The 19492-nt window shown below is 39.7% G+C and overlaps 1 protein-coding gene across 4 annotated transcripts; it reads right to left on the bottom strand.

Annotated features, from left to right (window-relative positions):
* Positions 1-1130: 1130 nt before the first annotated feature.
* Positions 1131-19137, bottom strand: LOC148875036 (transmembrane emp24 domain-containing protein p24beta2-like). Of its 4 annotated transcripts, XM_088964036.1 has the most exons (7): positions 18785-18847; positions 18607-18679; positions 18310-18447; positions 17865-18074; positions 11150-11336; positions 10948-11055; positions 1131-1484 (listed from the first exon to the last, which is right to left on the bottom strand). In XM_088964036.1, the coding sequence occupies exons 4-7, from the start codon at positions 18072-18074 to the stop codon at positions 1351-1353; spliced, it is 639 nt and encodes a 212-aa protein (XP_088820162.1). In that variant the 5' UTR covers positions 18310-18447; positions 18607-18679; positions 18785-18847; the 3' UTR covers positions 1131-1350. The 4 variants fall into 4 exon arrangements, with proteins under 4 accessions (XP_088820162.1, XP_088820164.1, XP_088820161.1 ...); XM_088964038.1 differs by lacking the exons at positions 18310-18447; positions 18607-18679; positions 18785-18847 and adding an exon at positions 19118-19137 and having other exon boundaries at positions 17865-18054; XM_088964035.1 differs by lacking the exons at positions 18310-18447; positions 18607-18679 and having other exon boundaries at positions 18723-18973.
* Between the last annotated feature and the right edge of the window lie 355 nt (positions 19138-19492).

Below are 19492 nucleotides of genomic sequence, written 5' to 3'. Positions count from 1 at the left end.
TTAAAGTGGAAGTTGTCAGGATTTGTCTTGCAAGTATAAGTGTTCACAGATAAGAAATAATGCGTAAATGAGGTGGATACAAATCATCAAATTGTAATGTTTAGGCCATATGCATCTACTGGTGGCTCCTATATTTAAAACATTTGGCAAATTCTAACTTCTAATTTTATCTTATGTACTTGCCCCGGATCTAATAGTTTGCTTGGTTTAGTCAAAATTAATCAAAATCTCTTGGAATTGGTCTATTAATTTGCGTTCCCAAAGAAAGGGGAGGGATTGGTAATTGATATGACATTCTACCGAATTTTAATTCCACTTAACCGAACAGTTGGAATTTATTTTCGATTCCAAACCCCTATTTCTGCAAATCAAATGGAACCTGAAATTAAGGGTAAGGATCTACTACCAACAAAACACTCTCAATACTATCACAACAGTCCACTGCAGCCACACATTGAGAACATCTCCCTTGGCATTCATGGAGAAATTTCCCGATGCATGGTAGGAATGGTTGATTGCTATGTTGTAAGCACCATGTGTTGGTAGCTGATCTGACCTCTTAATATCAAAGATACAAGCCACACGATCAGCAACTCACTTCTCGGTGTGGGAATGGGTCCAGGAGCTCTCTCTCTCTCACACACACGCACGCACGCACACACACACAAATCGTACGTGGAGCTTTGGAGGAAATACCGAAGGGAATAAATACAGCATTATGAGAGAGTAGAACATATTTTGTCATTTTGAAAGTAAGGGGAAGGCGTTATTGTGCAGTTTCTTCTAAAACAAAATAACTTTTTTTAAAGCCTTGAAAGAGAATAACTAACAAACCTTGGAAGCAAAATGATGGCCCTACCTAAAAGGGTAGATGTTTGACAACCGTGCCCTATTATATGTATGAATATAATGATGTTTGGCAGAATTAATGTTTTAATAAGGATTCAATGAGATTGTGGTACCACTTCTTGCAACATGACATCTCTGGCAAGTTATTAAAGGCCAAGATCTGGCTACGATCCTGTGTCCCAGATCCAAGGTTCTTGGTCTGCATCTTTATTCCCAGTTTTATTTACTTCAAAAGCATATAGAATGAAGAATAACTCCAAGAACAGAGATCCACAACATCAGAAATTCAAAGGTACAAGCTTTTTATGATTAAATCATTCCAACCAAGTAAAGCCCCATGAGAAATTAGCCATTGTACATGTCTCTTCCTGATGGGAAACTCCATTAAGGAATAAGCTACACAACTTTTTTATATCCATTTTTTCTAGAAAGAGAATAAAATTACCTGAGTGTAGGAAAAACCTTTAAATTTTATAACCAATAAATGGCCTACTTCTGAATCTAAACTCTAGATGTGCCAAGCTTCCGTTCAAATAAGCGACGGAGGAGGTAGACTTGGAGAACGCTGGCTCCTATGAGTGCTGCAGATTCAAACACGGCCTTATGTATTGCCCTCCGACTCATTCCTTCATTTACTGTAGTGCAATTTTTGAACCATAATTACAGTTAAAAAGACTGATGGATGGTAATATCTATTTTGGCAGAGAATATACAAGAAGATTTTCCAGCCTTTTCCTTTTTGAAGTAATAATGAAGATTTTGCTAACTTCCCAAATGTCAAAATCATGCAAGACAATTTCTGAAAGCTGAAGTTCAACCTGATACATCAGTGACTTTTTTTGCTAATTCTTTAGCAGGACATGATTTGTGAACATAGGTTTCCCGTAGTAAATAGCATATATATGTCACCGTACGTGCATTTAACACAAAAATGGAAATAACATGTAAACTCATACACTTAAACCAAACTTAGTAAGCATTCACTAAACTAATATCCATCATAAATATTTAAATTAAAAGGTTTAAGCACAGTAGTTGCAAACCAAATAATTTTTAGAATAATATAAGTAAAATTGACTAGTGGATCCAGAGACTTTTATATGGTTAGCATGCTTTGTGCTTGGTTTGCAAAGTTTTCTTAGCAGGCTCACGACCTCTCGTATTTCAACCACATGGAGGGATAATGCAGCCATTCCAGAGTGTTTATTATACAAAGTATGCTCTGGATTAGACGTATTCAGTGTCCAGTACTTGTCATTTTTTTTGAGAAGGTATGTAAAATTTTATTGATGAGAGAGTAAAAATTACAACAGCAACCTAGTGGAAAATCACCAGGAAGACCACCATCTTACAAAGCCTAAATTGAGTGAGATTCAAGAAGCTGAAAAACATTCTGGTTTTTAAATTCTGAAACAATAGATAACCAGGAAGCAAGTCTGTTGACAGCAGTCTTAAGCAGGTCATCAGGAACTCTAGCTTTGTTGCATAAAACTCGACTATTCCTTTCAGACCACAAAGAGACGAGGATAACTGCAGGAATTGATTTCCTAACCAGCTTCCTTTCTTACTCAGACCAGAAATCTTCCAACTACACAGCACCTCCTTGACATTGAGACATAACCCAGCTAGTGCCAGCCGACTTGATGAAGTGCTCCCACAGCTTAGCAGACACAGGGCAATGAATGCAGAGATGACCACCAGATTCATGAACCAAGCCACAGTTCATATCAGGAATCTGAACTGCACGCCTAATCAGATTAGTTTTTGACAGGCACTTGTCTAAAGCCAGCATCCAGACAGGAACCCAAACCTGCTTAATGGGGAAACCCATAATAGAACCTTGACTTGGCTTATCAGCAACAGATTTAACTGAAAAACGACCATCTCCACTCATCTTCCACTGTTCCACATTTGCAGAAATAGGCTGATTCTTCAACAAATGTAATAACTCCAGCAGCTGCTCCAATTCCCAGTCTTGGAGGTTCCGTCTAAAGAGGGGACACCAAACAGCTGAACCATCCACCCACTCAAAGGAGTCAGAAACTGAGGTATCAGGGAATGAGGCACACTGAGAGACGTTAGGAAAAACCTTGGCCAGATGGGTATTCAAGCACCAAGGGTCCTTCCAGAATTTCAGCCTCTTACCATCTCCATCTTTATACTCCAGACCTTCTGAAAAAGAGGGGAAACCTTTCATGATACCCTTCCACAGGGAACAGCCCCAAGCCTGAAGAGAATCCAAGGATTTCCAGTTACCCCAGTCCACACCAAATTTAGCAACTAAAAGAGACCTCCACCAAGCATCTCTTTCAGAGCCAAACCTCCAAGTCCACTTACTTAAGAGAGAAATAAATGTCTTTAGTTTTCTCACTCCCAGCCCTACTTCTTTTACAGGCAAACAGTCCTGATCCCAGTTAACCAGGTGAATTTTCTTATCCTCTTCCCAACCCCTCCACACACACACACACACAAAAAAAAAAAAAAAAAAACCTTTGAAGATATTCTAACTTCTTGGAAACCTTGGAGGGGATGGGAAAGAGGGAAAAACATATAGGTAGGGAGGTTGGATAGGGTACTTTTTAATAGAGTCAATCTACCCCCTGCAGAGAGGGATTTAGCTTCTAGGAAGCCAGCTTCTTCTCCATTCTCTCAATAACAGGATCCCAGATAGAAGAGGAGGTACATTTAGCCCCAAGAGGGAGGCCCAAAAATCTCGTTGGGAGATGGTTTACCTGACAAGCCAGAATCTCAACTAACTCCCCAGATTCACCACTTGACCAATAGGGAAAATCACACATTTTCCTAGGTTAACTTTAAGCCCAGACAACCTCAAACCAACAAAGGATGTCCAGCATAGATTCAAGGTGCTCTGTTGAAGCATCAATGAAACATAAAGTGTCATCAGCAAACTGGAAAAGATGAACCTTCTCCCCACCTGAGGAGATTTCAAAACCATCCCACATGCCTTTGAACCGAGTAAAACCAACCTTTCATGAGACAGAAAAGCAAAGAGGGAGAGAGGATCCCCTTGCCTAATCCCTCTAGAACTTTCAAAGAAGTCCGACACTTTCCCATTGATTAAAATTGAAAATTTAGGGGAAGATACACACACTTTCATCCAGTTCCTTTATTTGTGGCCAAAATTCATTCTCCCAAGGATAAAATCCAGGCATCTTCAGTTTACATGGTCATAAGCTTTCTCAGTATCCAACTTGCATACCAAGCCAAGCTTGCCATCCCTCTTCCTAGAGTCAATTAGCTCATTTGCAATCAGGACACTGTCTTTTTGCCAAAACTTTTAACAGCCCCGGCTACTTTAGGGATGGAGGCAATAAAGGTGGAGGCTTCTTTGCAACGAAGCGCTACTATGAAAAGTCTGAAACACATTCATAATGTCCTCCTTAATAAAGTCCCAACATTTTATGTAAAACAGAATTGTCCACCCATCTGGACTAGGAGATTTCTCATTTTCCATTTTACTAATCACCTCCTTAACTTCATCCTCAGTGAAAGGCCTTTCAAGATGAGCTTTCTAATCTTAAGTGACTGTGAGTCTTTCGAAGGGGGTATGGAGAGGAAGTGGTCTATTGGCCCAAGGTTCCTCATAAAGCTGCTTGTAGAACGAGTAAGCGATAAATTTGATTTCAGCAACTGACTCTTCCACTCCCCTCCCACTCCAAATTGCTGATTTCTTTAACTCTGTTTTGAGCATTAGCCATCTTATGAAAGAAACTAGTGTTTTTATCCCCTATCTTCAGCCAGGTTGTTTTGGCTCTTTGTCTCCATCTAATTTCATCTCTCACTGCTAATGTATGAAATTATGATTTGGCTTGGCACCTTTTTGATCCTTGTTCTTGAGTTAGGGGACCAATTTCTTCAGCCCTATCAATTTCTTCAATCCCACTCAAACAGGTCCTTTTTTCCGTCTCCATAGACATGTTACTCTCCAACCTCTAGATTTTAGATTTTTCTTTAATTGTCTTCAACTTGTTTGCTAAGATAAAGGAGCTGGAAACAGTCATGACAATCCGGCCACACCTTGGCTATCATAGAGAGAAAACTTTCTTCCTCAAACCAAGCATTCTCACATTTAAAAGGTGTTCTGCTTCTTTCTTAAGAGCCACATAATAACTGAATGGGACAATGATTAGAAACGGGTCTTGGAAAAGCAGTTTGTTTAAAAGAAGGAAAAAACTCGTCCCAGCCTGAGGAAACCAGGAATCTACCTAGTCTTACCAATGTAGGAGAGTCCTGGTCATTTGTCCAGGTAAATTTGGCACCCTACAGTGACAAGTCCAACAACTCATACATGTTAATGAAATCAGCAGAGACTCATTGCTCTAGATCTTCTCCCACCAGTTTTTTTCCTCAGTTGACAAGGTAACATTAAACTTGGATAAAAGAAACCAGAAACTGTTTGTTTCTTTGATATAAGTTCAGTAGAAAAGAAGATCACGGACAGAAGAAGAAAAGAGAGAAGAGAAGAAGAGGAAGAAAAGAGAAGGATGCGGTTGGCTGAAGTGCCGCCCCATCAGATTAGTATTTATATGCTCGTAACTTAACATCAGTGGAGTTACACAAATACCCCTACTGAAACAGAAATAAATATAAAACAAATATGTCTAGCCTAGCTACCATAACTACCATGAAATAAATATAAAGATATTAGTGGGACCACACACATTAACAACTAACAACTATCTCTACATTCCCAACTAGAATAAATGCGTTACCAACTTGGTCTTTGTAACCAGCTTAGTGAAAAGATCAAATAGCTGCATATCTGAGGCAATATAGGGAAGATACACTTCTTGAGATGCAACTCTCTCGGATAAAGTGTTGGTCCACTTAAATGTGTTTAGTTCTGTCATGTTGTATCGAATTGTGAGCAATGTTAATTGTAGCTTGATTATTGCAATACAACATCAAAGGCTTCTCATATTCAACACCTAGCTCATCAAGTAAAGATCACAACCATAACACTTTTGCCACTCCATTAGCCATAGATTTGTATTCAACTTCAGCATTGGAGTGAGCAATAACATTTTGTTTCTTATTCCTCTAGGAAACAAGATTTTCCCCTACAAAAGAACAATACCTGGAGTTAGATCTCTTGTCATCAACACAACCATCCCAATCAACATCTGCGTATTCTTCTATTTTCATGTGACCATTATTCTTGAAGAGTATACCTCCACGGGCATCTCTTCAGATAGGCAAGTATCATTTCCACTACGAGAAGGTGGGTGGTTTTGGGAGAATGCATGTACTAACTAACAACATCAACAACATAAGAAATGTCTGATCGTGTTAGGCAAAGAGAAGTATCCCAACCAATCGCTGCTACATAACTTTGTCTTCAAGAGGCTCTCCACTTTCTACACTTATCTTATGGTTTAGCTCAATGGGTGTGTCGGTTGGTTTAACTCCTAACTTCCTAGTTTCTTCCAACAAATCAAGAACAAACTTTCTTTGGGAGACAAAGATGCCATGCTTAGGTCTAGCTACCTCAATTCCCAAGAAGTAGCGTGGTTCCCCCAAATCTTTTACTTCAAGCCCTTGGTGAAGAAGTTGCTTAAGGGAGTCAATCTCACCAATGTCACTTCTTGTTACTACAATATCATCAATATAGACAGCAAGCAAAGTCAAAGATGAGTTTGTTTTCTTAAAGAAGAGAGTGTGATCTAATTGAGCTTGAACATAGCCAATTTTTTTCTAAAGACGGTCTAAATCTATCAAACCAGGCTCTTGGGGATTGCTTCAGCACATATAAAGCCTTCTTCAGTCGGCAAACCTTCTTTCCAACCTTTGCACTATAAAAACCAAGGGGCAACTCCATGTACACCTCTTGAAGATCTCCATTGAAGAATACATTCTTAACATCCATCTAAACCAGTGGCCATGAGAAATTTACAGCAATAAGACTTCGATGGTATTTATCTTAGCTACTAGTGTAAACGTCTCCAAATAATTTATGCCATAAGTTTGTGTGAATTCCTTTGCAACCAATCTGTCCTTATATCTTTCTACGGAACCATCAACATTATATTTCACTATAAACACCCATTTACATCCAACAGATTTCTTCCCCTCAGGCTGGTCAATCAACTCCCATGTATTGTTTTTAACAAGAGCATTCATTTCTACTTTCATTGCATCTTTCCACTCAGGTACCAATAAAGCTTCCCGCATTGTTCTGGCAATAGGAATAAGAGCAATAAAGGCTAGGAATGATCTATACGATTGTGAAAGTCCATCATAAGAGAGAAATTGAGAGATACAATGAGTAGTGGATAGTACAACGACGCTTCCCTTTACTAACTGCATAGGGGCTGAGGCTCAATAGTGTTAGGTATATCATTTGCAATAGTGGGCTCAATGGGCTTAGTAGTGCAGGTAGTACCTGAATTTGGAGCTGTAAAAGAAACCAGGATTTGCTTGGACTGCTGAGAACCAAAATCAACTTGCCTCCACTGTCTGTGAAACACCCTCAATTCCATACACTTCCGACAACCCTCTTCACCACTCTCCCCTTTAGTGATTGGAATAGGTAACTGAACTTCTGGGGCTGAATTGCCCACCTCACTACTCTCCCCCTGAGGAGAAACCTTATGATAGTAGGGCTCAAAGAATGCCACATCCATAGATACAAACCGTCTATCCCCTAAGTTCAGACTTGGATTGGTTGGCCTCGAGTTTTGTTCCCTACCGATGGAGCTCTCTTCTCCCCTTCGATTTTCTAGTTCAGCTACATATTTTGAAGGAATAGACGTGAGGTTCAATGTTGTAGCATCTTCTTCCTCTAAAAACAGTTGTTTTGTATTAAAGCTCTCTTCATCTTGTTGTAAAGGATATTTCCCCAAAGAAACACTGTTGATACTTGAAGTTTCTATATTGCCAGAATCACATTCCTGCTCACTCGAGAGTGCTTCATTTTCCGACTAATCTTCCACTCTTTCTGGCGCCATTCTTTGGATTCTAGGGTTCCGATGTCTGGAGACAAGTAGTTGGCCCCAGACGTCTTCCACTGCAAGCTGTTCAAACTTCTGTTCTGCCCCTAGTTCTTGGAACAAGAAGGAGCTCTCGATGGGGACGACGATGGATCTAATTTTCCATCTATCACCACCCCTTTTAGAACCCCCACGTGACTTTTAGACAAGTCACCTGATTTTGTCCTCTCTTCTAAAACAGCCAGCCCATTTTTCCGGCCCACTCCACTCTTGTCTACTACTCCAATTCTTGACTTTGATAAAAAAAGACCCACCCTTCTCTAACTTCTTGGACCCTTTTCCTTTTTTCAACCGGCCCAATCAAACCCATCAGCCCAGCCAGGTTCATCCTCTCGTCAAGAAACTCCACTTGGCCATTTAATTGTGCCCCTTCCTCATTGGTGCCCACATGTCCTATCAATTCAAATTTTGAAACTTCATATTCCACCTGTCCTGGCCTGTCAACAATAGGTCTGACTTCCTCCTTTTCCTTATCAATTTTCCTATTTAAGGTAACTGACTGCAACCTCTATCCTGTTCCTTATTTCCATCTCTCAGTGCCTCAGCATAGGACCTACCACCAACCTGTGTATAGCCAGTACCTATTTGCTTAATTTTCAAGGTTTCCTTCTCAAAGATTTCCTTATGCATGTAAGTTTCTGAGGAATCAGAGCTAGCCCCTCTCAGTTTGCCACATAGCCAATCTCTTTCAACCCCTTCCTCTTCTCTCCTTCAGGCTCCAGCCCAGAGGTCTGCTTCAATGGTTGTCATTAGCCAAACTGAGAAGAACACACCACCATTGGCTACACTAATCTTCCTTGGAATTTCTTCAGGGAAAACACAGCTGAGGCTAATAGCTGCAGAACGCAGATCCTTAACAAAGAATCCATCTAAACGTGCCTTGCACAGAACTGCAATTGCTTCAAAAACTTCGGCCTTCCAAAGATGAAAAGGCAGGCCCAACAGCCAGACTATAACTGAATCTTCTACTGACAAATCCTTTGCATTAGCCGAAGGAGACCATCTTGACACTGTAACTGCACCACACTCCATCTGATAGCAGACTGCATCAATCTCTAGCTTAACATCTGACGCCTCCACCTGTGCTTTACAACTCTCAAATGGAGTTAAGATAGTTGTGCTTTTCACTCTCAAGTTTTTTCACCATCTCCTTCGCTACCATTTTCCAGTCCCTTGGTGGGCTACTTGTTTCTACACTAGCCACTTTTCCCATTCCTCCTTCGAAGCATTGACCACCATCCTCCTTTCACATGAAGCTTCACCTACTGCCAGGGCCGCCTCCTTTGAATTCTATATGCCTCTCTTCTGAGTTCAACGGTTCTGGAGCTTGTGAATCAGTTGCCAATGTTAGAAAATCTTTTAAAGTATTGAGATCTCCTTCCATCCCTCACCTTTCCTACCTTCTGGGAAGCACACCAGCTGTTTTCTCCTCAACCCGAAAAACGTAACCAACATCAGGAATCTTCCTTTGGCATTTCTTCTCCTTTCTGCCACATACATCCTGCCTCCATCTTTTATAAAATCTATTTTTTGGATCAATAACAATCAACTCTATTAAAATAGAAGGGAGCAATTACAAAATATAGGGGAGGTAAAATGACTTAACTCCCCATCGACAAATTACACAAAGAGATAAATTAGAAATTAGCCCAAAACAAAGACACCCTATTCACCCCTTGCTTAGCTAACCCATCAGCAAAAGAGTTGGCATTTCTTTTCACCCAGCTATACTTCACCTCAATGTCCCTAGCAAACCATTTGAACTTTTTCCTTTCATTACTGTAAGTCCACATGGTACTGTTGTCTTCCTTTAGCCATCTAACCACCGCCTCCGAATCACCTTCAAGGGGCAAGACCTACAAAGAAACATCAGGTTTACCCAATAAGAGTAAGAATGGCTTTCAACAACTCAAATCTGCATTTATCTCAACTATTTGGCATCAGCCACACAAATCCTATCCCACCATTTTGCTATATCGAGAGATTTTTTTGTCAAATTATAACCTTTTAAATCATTTTTTTACCACATCAGACCATATATTCTTTGATCTTCCCCTTCTCTTTTAGAGGCGTCCATTTGTACCAATTCACTCCTCACTGGTTTGGTCATTGGTCATCTATACACATGAAAAAACCATCTTAGTAGACTTTCCCTCATCTTGTCACTAATTGGAGCTACTCCCAAGTCCTCTTAATGTGCTCATTATGTCATTTCTAGTCTTGCCATTCATCTATCTCAATATCCTTATCTCAGCTATACTTGTTTAATGAACATGTGGTGTTTCTTGTTTGCTCAACGCTCTGTTCCATATAGCAATGCTGGTTTTAATGTCTTATGAATTTTCCTTTGAGTTGCATTGGTTTATACTGGTAACATAGTACACAAGATGCATCACTTTATTTCAATCACCTTGCTCTAATGCCATGGGCAACATTCTCCTTGTTTTCTCAAAACCTTCAGTTCCCTTTAAGAGTCCAAAGATTCATGAAATGGGTTAATCCACTATACTCAATTCATTTTTTCCACCTTTTATTAAGGTAGAAAATATTACTATGACAAGAACGCTATGAAGCATAGAAACGTCGCCAAACCCCTTTGGTGGTGTGAACTTCATTCTAACTGCTTTTCCTACTTGTTTTCCCCTAATCATTACCTTTTCTAAAAAGAAAATCAAATTTTCATTTTTTTCCAGTAAAGAATCAAATCAATCTTCATAAGTTTGAACTTTTAAGGCAATTTATCCCAGATAAGAACTGTAACTGTCAACTGAAATACAAAACCAGCCTCCGTCAGCTGCATGGATGTCTTAAAAATATTTCAGAGATAATGGAATATAGAGTGGTTGGTTAAACAATAAAACCTATATGATTTCAGATAGATAAGATTCCTAATCATAAATCAGTCTTATGGAATAACCAAACAAGGGGTGAACAGATGCAGGATGCCAAATGCGGGTTTCAATCCCCAAGGGGGGTCATTACAAAAGAACATTGATTATGGTGGTTAGCCGAGATAAAAGCTCTTATATTTTACTGATAAAATATCCTAACCATAAAAAGAAAAGAGAAATATAGTTTCTGATTATACCTAGTGCTTGGCGGTCAGTCTGAGCCTCCAGCCAATGCTGCTCGAACTGGATGTTATAAAGAGATTCCTCTAATTTCGCAATCTGTTCCAGTAAGGGGTTGAAGTGCTCTACAGACAAGGACATAGACATCAGAAGTATATTCTTCCAAACTTAAGATGCACAAACATTAAATGACGGAACCTAGAGACACAATGCTCTTACCATCTTTAGCATGCTGATCGAAGTAAGTAAAATGGCCAACATGTATATCAAAGTCTATGGTTTCATGATAAGGAGACTTGTTAGTGAAGCAGAAACTGTGAAGCCCTTTCTTGTGAGCTGTAAACTCAAACTTCTCACTTGTCTGGTCACGAGAGTCACGAATTTGATCACCAGAAGGCCCCTTCACCTGATTATCTCAATATATTCATCTGATCAGGAAGTGAATGTTTGTGGCTACTAAAGAAGCAATGGAATACATAGCAAAAGAAACTTACAAAGAAAACCTAGAGTGAGTTAACTGTCCTAGCATATTGATTTAACAGTTTATACCCAAGGCCTACCTTTTTTCGATGGATGATTCCTGAGACCTACCTTCCCAAATTATAAAGATTTCTACATACAGGATTTTGCACTCTTGAAACTCCACATATTTGAATACTACCATTGTCACACCTTATTTCTTCTTAATAAAAATATAAACTGGCTATGCACCAAAATGGGACAGAGCTGAGAGCTCTAATTCAAACCTTGGGTTGAACTAAGTACACCCGATGGCAATGAGTGTTAATTTCTGATTTTGCTTCCTTGAAATGAGTGTCGTAGATTTCATCTCATTCCCTTTTAAACTGTGAGCTTCAATTAATATCCTGCTTAGATCCCCATTATCATTTTCCCTAAAGCTATTTCTGCAATGACATAATTTTTATGTTCTTTTTCTTTTATGCATTCTGATTTGCAAATAACCTTATTATATGTGCCTGAGGTTATTCACTCTAAAACATCTTTGTTGAGGGTTTCATTAAACCATCTTTTAAATTACATATTTTCCTCTTTCTATCAATCGATTATTTAAACTAACAAGAATTCATGAGAGAGAGATAGAGAGATAGAACCAAGTTTAATGGCATAAAATACATGTCCATTCCTCCCAAGTTTCAAAAAATCTCAAAAAAATGAAAAATCATGAGACATCAGCATAGAATTCTATCCCAGTGACCAAAGGCACCTAGTTTCCAGCCTCCAAATGATCAACCAAGGTACCTGATTAATGTTTTGTGTCTTAAAAAGATATAAGGTGATTTAAGCTTTCCCTCTAATGGGCAACTCTTCTGAGCAAGCTAGAAAATCCAATACCATTTACACCAGCAAATCAATAGAGCACTTTCTAGGTGACTCACTCCCCCAATCTTTCCATAGTGTTCAAAACTAAATCCATAGAATGCCATATTGAAAGAAGAATCACCACACCTTTCATCATCTAGCATCCCATAAAATTATCTTAATTAATGGGTTGCTTTGTTAAAGCTTCATCAGACCTTCAATATTTCATCTGCTTCAGGAATTTTTCTCTGCCATTCCACTCTATTCAGTGCCATATCTGTCATTATGAGACCTTAAACCATTTCTCACTACTTCAGTTGATGTCCTTTCAGTTTGCCCCTAGCTCTTGAGCTTGTAGACCCTTAAACTTGTAACAAACCACTTCTACTCATTGGTGCAATGGTGCTGTAGATGATCTTCTCTGAACGTGACTGTGACCAGACCATCTACCCCTCATTGGTGCAGTGGTCCTTTCAGTTCATTTCTGATCCTGTCATTGCTAGTTTCTCACCTATCCATCTCAACATTCATAATTATGCTATACTCATCTTCTAGACATGTCTCTTAACCCACAAAGCTCTGCCTCTGTACAACGTTTTTCTTTCTGATCCTATCATTTCTGATGACCTATTGTAGGTACATACAGCTTAGTTAGACCCTCAAAGAATACTCAGACACCAAGAACACCACCATAGAAATACTTGCGAAGAATCAACAACCAACCCCGTGCTGCAATTAACTTACATTCTAACCGCAATCACTGTGATAAACCCGTAGCATGCTAAATGGACCTCAGAAAGATCCACCCACAAAGACACGAGCACGCTTGACTATGCAATGAGGTCACACCCACAACAGATCGGGAGGACAACGAACCAAACCCGCGGCGAGACCCGAGCGTGTACCCGAACACACGGAACCGTTACAAAGAAATGCCTCATGAATCGTCACGTGACGCCAATGAACATCGACTTTTAGACGGTGACGTCAGTATCCCCACGTAGGATTAGTGATGGTGCGCGGAAAAGGTAGTAGCCCTCGTGAGTAATGAAGATCTTGGGGATAAGGAAAGCTAATCCCCGAGGATATCTTCATGAAACACGTGGCTACGCCCAATAGCGTATCCAATAATTGCCAGCAAGCAGTATATTTCCTTTCCCGATATAGAGTGAATGTCCTCGTCTCCTACCTTTTGGGGTCCCAGCGCTTCCTCCATAAATACGAGAGTCCTCTTCGTGGTTAGGAGACAGAGAAATCTTAAGCAGCTCACTACAGGCATCTTCAAACATACACACAACTCTCTCATTCCCCTTCGAACCCATTGCTCCCTCATAGACCTTCCTTCGTCCTTCGAAGAGAGAGACCGCTCTCCCCTGTAATGTTTCTATTTTACATTACACCTATCATTTCTTGAGTGAAAAATCCCCTTAAGGAAAAGTAGATAAACAATATCAACTATTTCAGTAGAATAGCTATAATAGCTTTTATGAAAATATATCCCCTTGTACAGTATACCTAATTTATATTTTGTACTTCAAAATCATTTTCATTGATAATCTACAGCCATTGACTGTCCATATGGCCATGCCTGAAGCTGTAAAAACTCCTTTAAAATATAAATCATGACTCTTTCCACTTTTCTAGTCACTTCCTTCTTGCTAATAATTTCCACTCAACATAATGCAAAGTACACTAGATTCCTCTTAGCCTATTTATAAAAAAGAAAAAAAAAATCCTCTTATTATAAGTGGTGTTCAATCACATGGATCACCAGATGCACCCCTCCATTTTGTTCGTCCTTCTCTGATTCTATGTGTAACATCCTCCTCAATCACTCCCTTGTTATAGATTTCCAAACCAAGGAAACAAAAGAGGTCACATTTTGACGTGTCTTGGTCTCCAATCCTAAATGTACAATTTCTGGATCTCTCCCATAAAATAATCCCAACTTTCCAGGCTGGTATGATACTTTATGTCAACAACTTTAGTTTTATATCAACCGAGATCTGTCTTATTTGAGTCCTAAATCAAGTCAAAGTCATAATCCTAGAGTTAATTAGGATTTATCATGTTCCTAGTAAGTGTCTCGGTATATTTCTTAGTTGGTTTTGAGGTAGGAAAACGCTAAAGGTATTGCCTTATTTAACACACAGTCTTTCAATTCCTAACAGTTCATTTCCTTTTCTTGAAAAATTATAATATTCCTTTCTTCCCAAAGAGTCAAAATCAAGGCAGCACGAGCACATCTCTACATAATTCTCCCTATTGTTGTAGGCCAATAAAAGGTAGAATGGTTGAAGAGCATGTGAACTTCTGCTAGTAGACTCCAACTACTCCCAAACAACAAAAGTAGCCAAGCCCAAAGATCTGCAAAAAAGGGACAAGATATTAATAGGTGATTACAATCCTAACCGTGAGCTCTACAGAGGATGCACCAATTAAGAGAATTACAGAGGAAATGTCTTCTCTTTTGTAGGTTATCTAGAGTGTTTACTTTCCCATGGAATACTTCCCAACAAAACGCCATAATTTTTTAGGGAACTGGCTTGTACAAAATTTCTTTTGACTGAAAGGGTTGGTGAGTAGAAAGTTGAGAGATGAACTTGAAGAAAGAAGCACAAGTGAAGGTTCCATTGGGTCTAAGAGTCCCTACCCTCTTATCTGGCTTGGAGGGATCTAAACAAACTTGATTAAGACAACCAAGCAAAACAAAAAGAGATTCAATTTCATCATCCCCAAGTCCTCTACGAAACCCAAAATCCCAAGTAGGATCTAAGGGTGTTCCCAAAGGTGAGACAAATTTTGAGACCACCTCTTTTTTGTACAAAGAAACAGAAAATAGCGAAGGGAAGATCCTTTAAAGGTGTGTCTCCTATCCAAATATCCTCCCAAAAATGAACAATGTTGCCAGAACAAACTTCATACCTGATAAAATTGAGGAATTGAGGAAGGGTGTTGTTAATGGCCTTAAAAGGTGCTGCTAGGTTAGCTTGCCTTGATACACCAACATCCCATCCATTCTCTGACCTCCCATGAATGCTTCCCACCACCTCATGCCACAATCTCTCTCTTTCCAATGGCCATCGCTACAACCATTTCCCTAAGAGAGCTTGATTTTTTCTAGTTACCCTCCCAAGTCCCAAACCCCCCCTCTTCTTTACTTCTGCACACAATTTCCTAATTAACCAAGTGATCATTTTTTTCTTGTTCCGGCTCCCATAAAAAATCTCTCATCAACTTCTCCAGTTTCCTAGCTTCCCTAACTGGTATCCTAAAAACAAACAAAAAATAGGTGGGTAAGTTAGCCAAAGTAGCTCTTATTAGGGTAATTCTCCCTCCTAAAGAGACATAATTCCTCTTCCATGAGGCTAATCTCTTCTCAAACTTTTCTATCACTAGAGTCCAAAATCTACTCTCCCTAGGATTTGCCCCTAAAGGAAGCCCTAAATATGACATTGCCAAGCAGAGGTGGAACACTCAAGACACTCCGCAATAGCCTCGACCTCCCCTACCTCCAAATTTATACCCGCTATGCAGTTCTTTTCCAAATTTATTCTCAAACTAGAAATACTTTCAAATCCTTTGATTAGCTCCTTTAGGTTTGCTACCTTTTCGCTGAAACCTCCTTCACAAAAGATCATTAGGTCATCTGCAAACTGAAGGTGGGTCACGGAGACTTGGTGTCTCCCTATTCTCCAACCCCTAATGGCATCTTCACTATCAGCCTTAGTAATGATCCGACTAATCACATCAGCTACTAAGGTAAAAAGGAAGGGTGAGAGTGGATCCCCTTGCCTGACACTCCTACAAGCTGGAAAAAAGTCCCTCACCATACCATTTACCAGAATAGAGTGGTAATAAGTACTGATACACCCATAAATCCAACTACACCACTTGTCCCCAAATCCACAGTTTCGCATAACCTCTAATTGAAACTTCCAGTCCACCAAATCATAGGCCTTTTCAAGATCCAATTTACAAATGAAACCTCTCTTACTAGACTTTTTCATTTCCTCCACACACTCATTTGCAATTAAGATCTGATCTGTTATTTGCCGCCCTTGAATGAAAGCCCCCTGGGTTTCACTAATGATAGAAGGGAGGACTGTTTTGATCCTCAACGAGAGCACTTTAGCCAGAATTTTATAGATGTTTGTCACTAGACTAATAAGCCTATAATCTTTTGGGTGGTTGGCATCATTCTTTTTAGGTATCAAGACCAAAAAGGTGGCATTAATTCCAGGGCTTATAATGTGATTGTCTGCAGATTCCTTAAAAACTTCAACTAAATCCTCTTTCAACACCTCCCAACAGTCTTGATAAAAAAGCCCATTGTAAAGCCATCTAGACCTAGAGCCTTGGATCTATCCATTAGAAAGGCAGCTTTCTTAATCTTTTCTTCCTCGAAATCCCTTTCCAGCCACCTTGCCACTCCATCATCAATTCTTGGCCATTCCACCCCTTCCACAACTGCTCTCTCACTCAAAGGTCTTCTATAAATCAATTTGAAGTGGTCCACAAATTTTCTAGCTATATCATCCTGGTTGGTAATCACCTCCTCTCCTATCTCTAGCTTGGTCACAAGATTCTTTCTTCGTCTCCCATTTGCCAAATCATGAAAAAATCTAGTGTTCCCATCGCCTTCCTTAATCCACTTGTGTCTAGATTTTTGTCTCCAACTGATTTCTTCCCTCAGTAACACCTCTTTCAAATCCTTTTTCAATTGTCTCCTTAACATTCTGTCATCCTCGGTCAACCCATTTTGAGATTCCTTTACATCCAAGTTTTCTATTCGAGAGATTAGGCACAATTTTTGCTCCTCAATTCTACCAAAAATGATCTCTATTCCACTCTTTTATTTTGGCTCTCAACTTTTTTAATTTCTTATGAAACTTGATCCCCTTCCATCTTACCGCCCTCTCCTCCTCACCCCACCATTCCTTCACTTTTTTCACAAAATCAAGATGGGTAAGCCACATATTTTCGAATCTAAAAGGTTTGGGTCCTATAGAAAAAAAACTCAGTACCTATCTGGATAGGCCAGTGATCGGAGGTGACCCTGGGTAATGCTCTAGCAACCAAGTTTTCCAAACTATTCTCTCAGGCAAGGTTAAATACGAACCTGTCCAACTTCAGTTCACATTCTTGAAGGTTGGACCGAGTGTAACTGGCTTGTAGTAGAGGTATTTTCTTCAGTTCACATTCTTCAATAAAACCATTAAATTTCCTCATGCTTGTTGTAATTACCTGTTGGGGATTACTGGTTTCATCAGAGAATCTAATGACATTTAAATCCCCGCCCAGGCACCAAGGGTCATCCCATAGCCCCTTGATTGCATATAGTGCCATGCTTGTTGTAATTACCTGATTTCTCTTTTCCAACAAAGATATGAAACAATACAACTTTTTTTTTTTTATTTCTTCTACTTCTTTTAAATATAAACCTTGAAATATTAGCAAACACAAATACAATTAAGTAATGGTCAAGTGAACTGAAACAGTATTTAAACTAAATTGGCAAATATGTTTTCAGAAAGATGCAAGGTGGCAAATGACAACAAAATAGAAGCTTGGAAAAATTGATCCCACTTCCTTCAAAATAAGTAAAACTTACCACAAGATCTACTCCATCATCACTATAGTGCCACGGTCCGTCAGCTTTAATCACAACAAAGGAAAAGTGAATCGTATCTCCTTCATATTCAACATTATGAGAAAAGCACTCTTCCCTGTCGATCACAAATCTAAGTCCAACTGCTACTTTCAGGATTGATAAAAGTATCACTAAAACAATGAACATGGATCTTGACGGGCAAACTTCCATCTGTAAAATTTGTCAAGTAACAACAATTCCATATTTAGGCGGTATCTCGTCATACCAACATAAAGCGTTGCACAAAAATAAAAAGGGCTCCCAAGACACAGTGGACATTAAAAAAAAAACGCCTACCCCGGCCAAAGCAATATAACAGAGGTCGTGTTTAAATCGATGAGAAATTTTCAACATTATATTATCAACCAGTGCTTATCAATTAAAATAAAGGTGTTTATATACGAACCTTCACTTTTCTTCCCCCGCACTATCTAGAGGCAGAGAGAGAGAGAGAGAGAGAGGGAGAGGGAGGAATGGAGAGAGATCATGGTAATACGGGTTTTGATGTTAGGGTTTCTTCTCCTTGAAAATTTAAACGAAAGTTCTGAAACACTCAGATTTCAATAATCAGGATGAATTCCAAATTAAAATTTCCCCACCCTCCCAGGAAGAGGGGAATGAACGCAAAATACAAAGAGGTTTTTCGTTGTAAAACTTTAAAATCCAGAGAGAGAGAGAGAGAGAGAGCAGAATAGTATCAGACCTAGGGTTCCCATGAAGAAATGCTCGTCATGTGTCTAACAAAATTCAGCCCGTGAAGTTATAAAATCGTTTTGCTGTTCTTGTAAAAGAAAATAAAAAAATAAAATCGAAATTTACCTTATGATTTGAAGAATATGATAGAATGATACAACAGAAAGAAGACGCGGAAAGAAGAAAACCTTCGTCCTCAAAGTCGCGATGACTGATTAATCCACATAAAATTACAGAGGTTTTAAGTATTTTCGTTGTTTACTCCTGAGAGTCGAGGAGTCTTGAGTCTTTGACTTGTGAAAGGGAGGGACGAGCGTCTCATCAGTCCTTTAATCTTAGCCGTCAATTACTGAAGTACAGGTTCAGGGTGGAAGTCCAAGTCACTTCAGCTCAAACGAGTTCAGATCTGCGTGGGGCGCCCCACACCGTCCCACAGCACATGATCGGGAGATGCTCCCAATAAACGGAGGGGATTTTCTGTGGGACGGTGTGGGGCGCCCCTTTGTGAAGCGCACTAGAACTTCATATCACCGAGACCTCTGACCAACGATCCAGATCGTCTTGCTTGCAGGGTGTCAGACACCCTTGACCCTTCATTAAATCGGATAGACTGCCCACAGGACAGATGGATCGGTTCGGATCCGATCCTAGTTTTTTGAGTTTTGATAAACCGGGCAGGGGTGCAAACGGATCGAACCGGATCTAATCTGATTCATTTCTTGATAATTGGATGACATATAGGGCCGTAGTTCACATCTCCACCCACACCACATCCCTCCCGTGTGTTGAAAACATTTCCCGATGATGACATCATCAATACTATCATTAGGAGATCTTCCTAATACACGGTGGATATATGGTGTGGGGTGTTGTGGGACGACTCTTTGTGAGGCGGA

Source organism: Nelumbo lutea, chromosome 1, assembly GCF_056320005.1.
Source record: "Nelumbo lutea isolate HS-2025 chromosome 1, American lotus-T2T, whole genome shotgun sequence".
Lineage (NCBI taxonomy): Eukaryota > Viridiplantae > Streptophyta > Magnoliopsida > Proteales > Nelumbonaceae > Nelumbo > Nelumbo lutea.
This window is presented reverse-complemented; position numbering and strand designations above follow the sequence as displayed.

What these genes read in the sequence shown, in the direction of transcription:
- LOC148875036 (XM_088964035.1), bottom strand. Translation starts at nt 18,074, where the DNA reads ATGGAAGTTTGCCCGTCAAGATCCATGTTCATTGTTTTAGTGATACTT. An exon ending in ATGATGGAGTAGATCTTGTG is followed by an intron (nt 11,337 to 17,864) that starts GTAAGTTTTACT and finishes TGAGATAATCAG; the next exon opens with GTGAAGGGGCCTTCTGGTGA. An exon ending in GACTGACCGCCAAGCACTAG is followed by an intron (nt 1,485 to 10,947) that starts GTATAATCAGAA and finishes ATTGCACTACAG; the next exon opens with TAAATGAAGGAATGAGTCGG.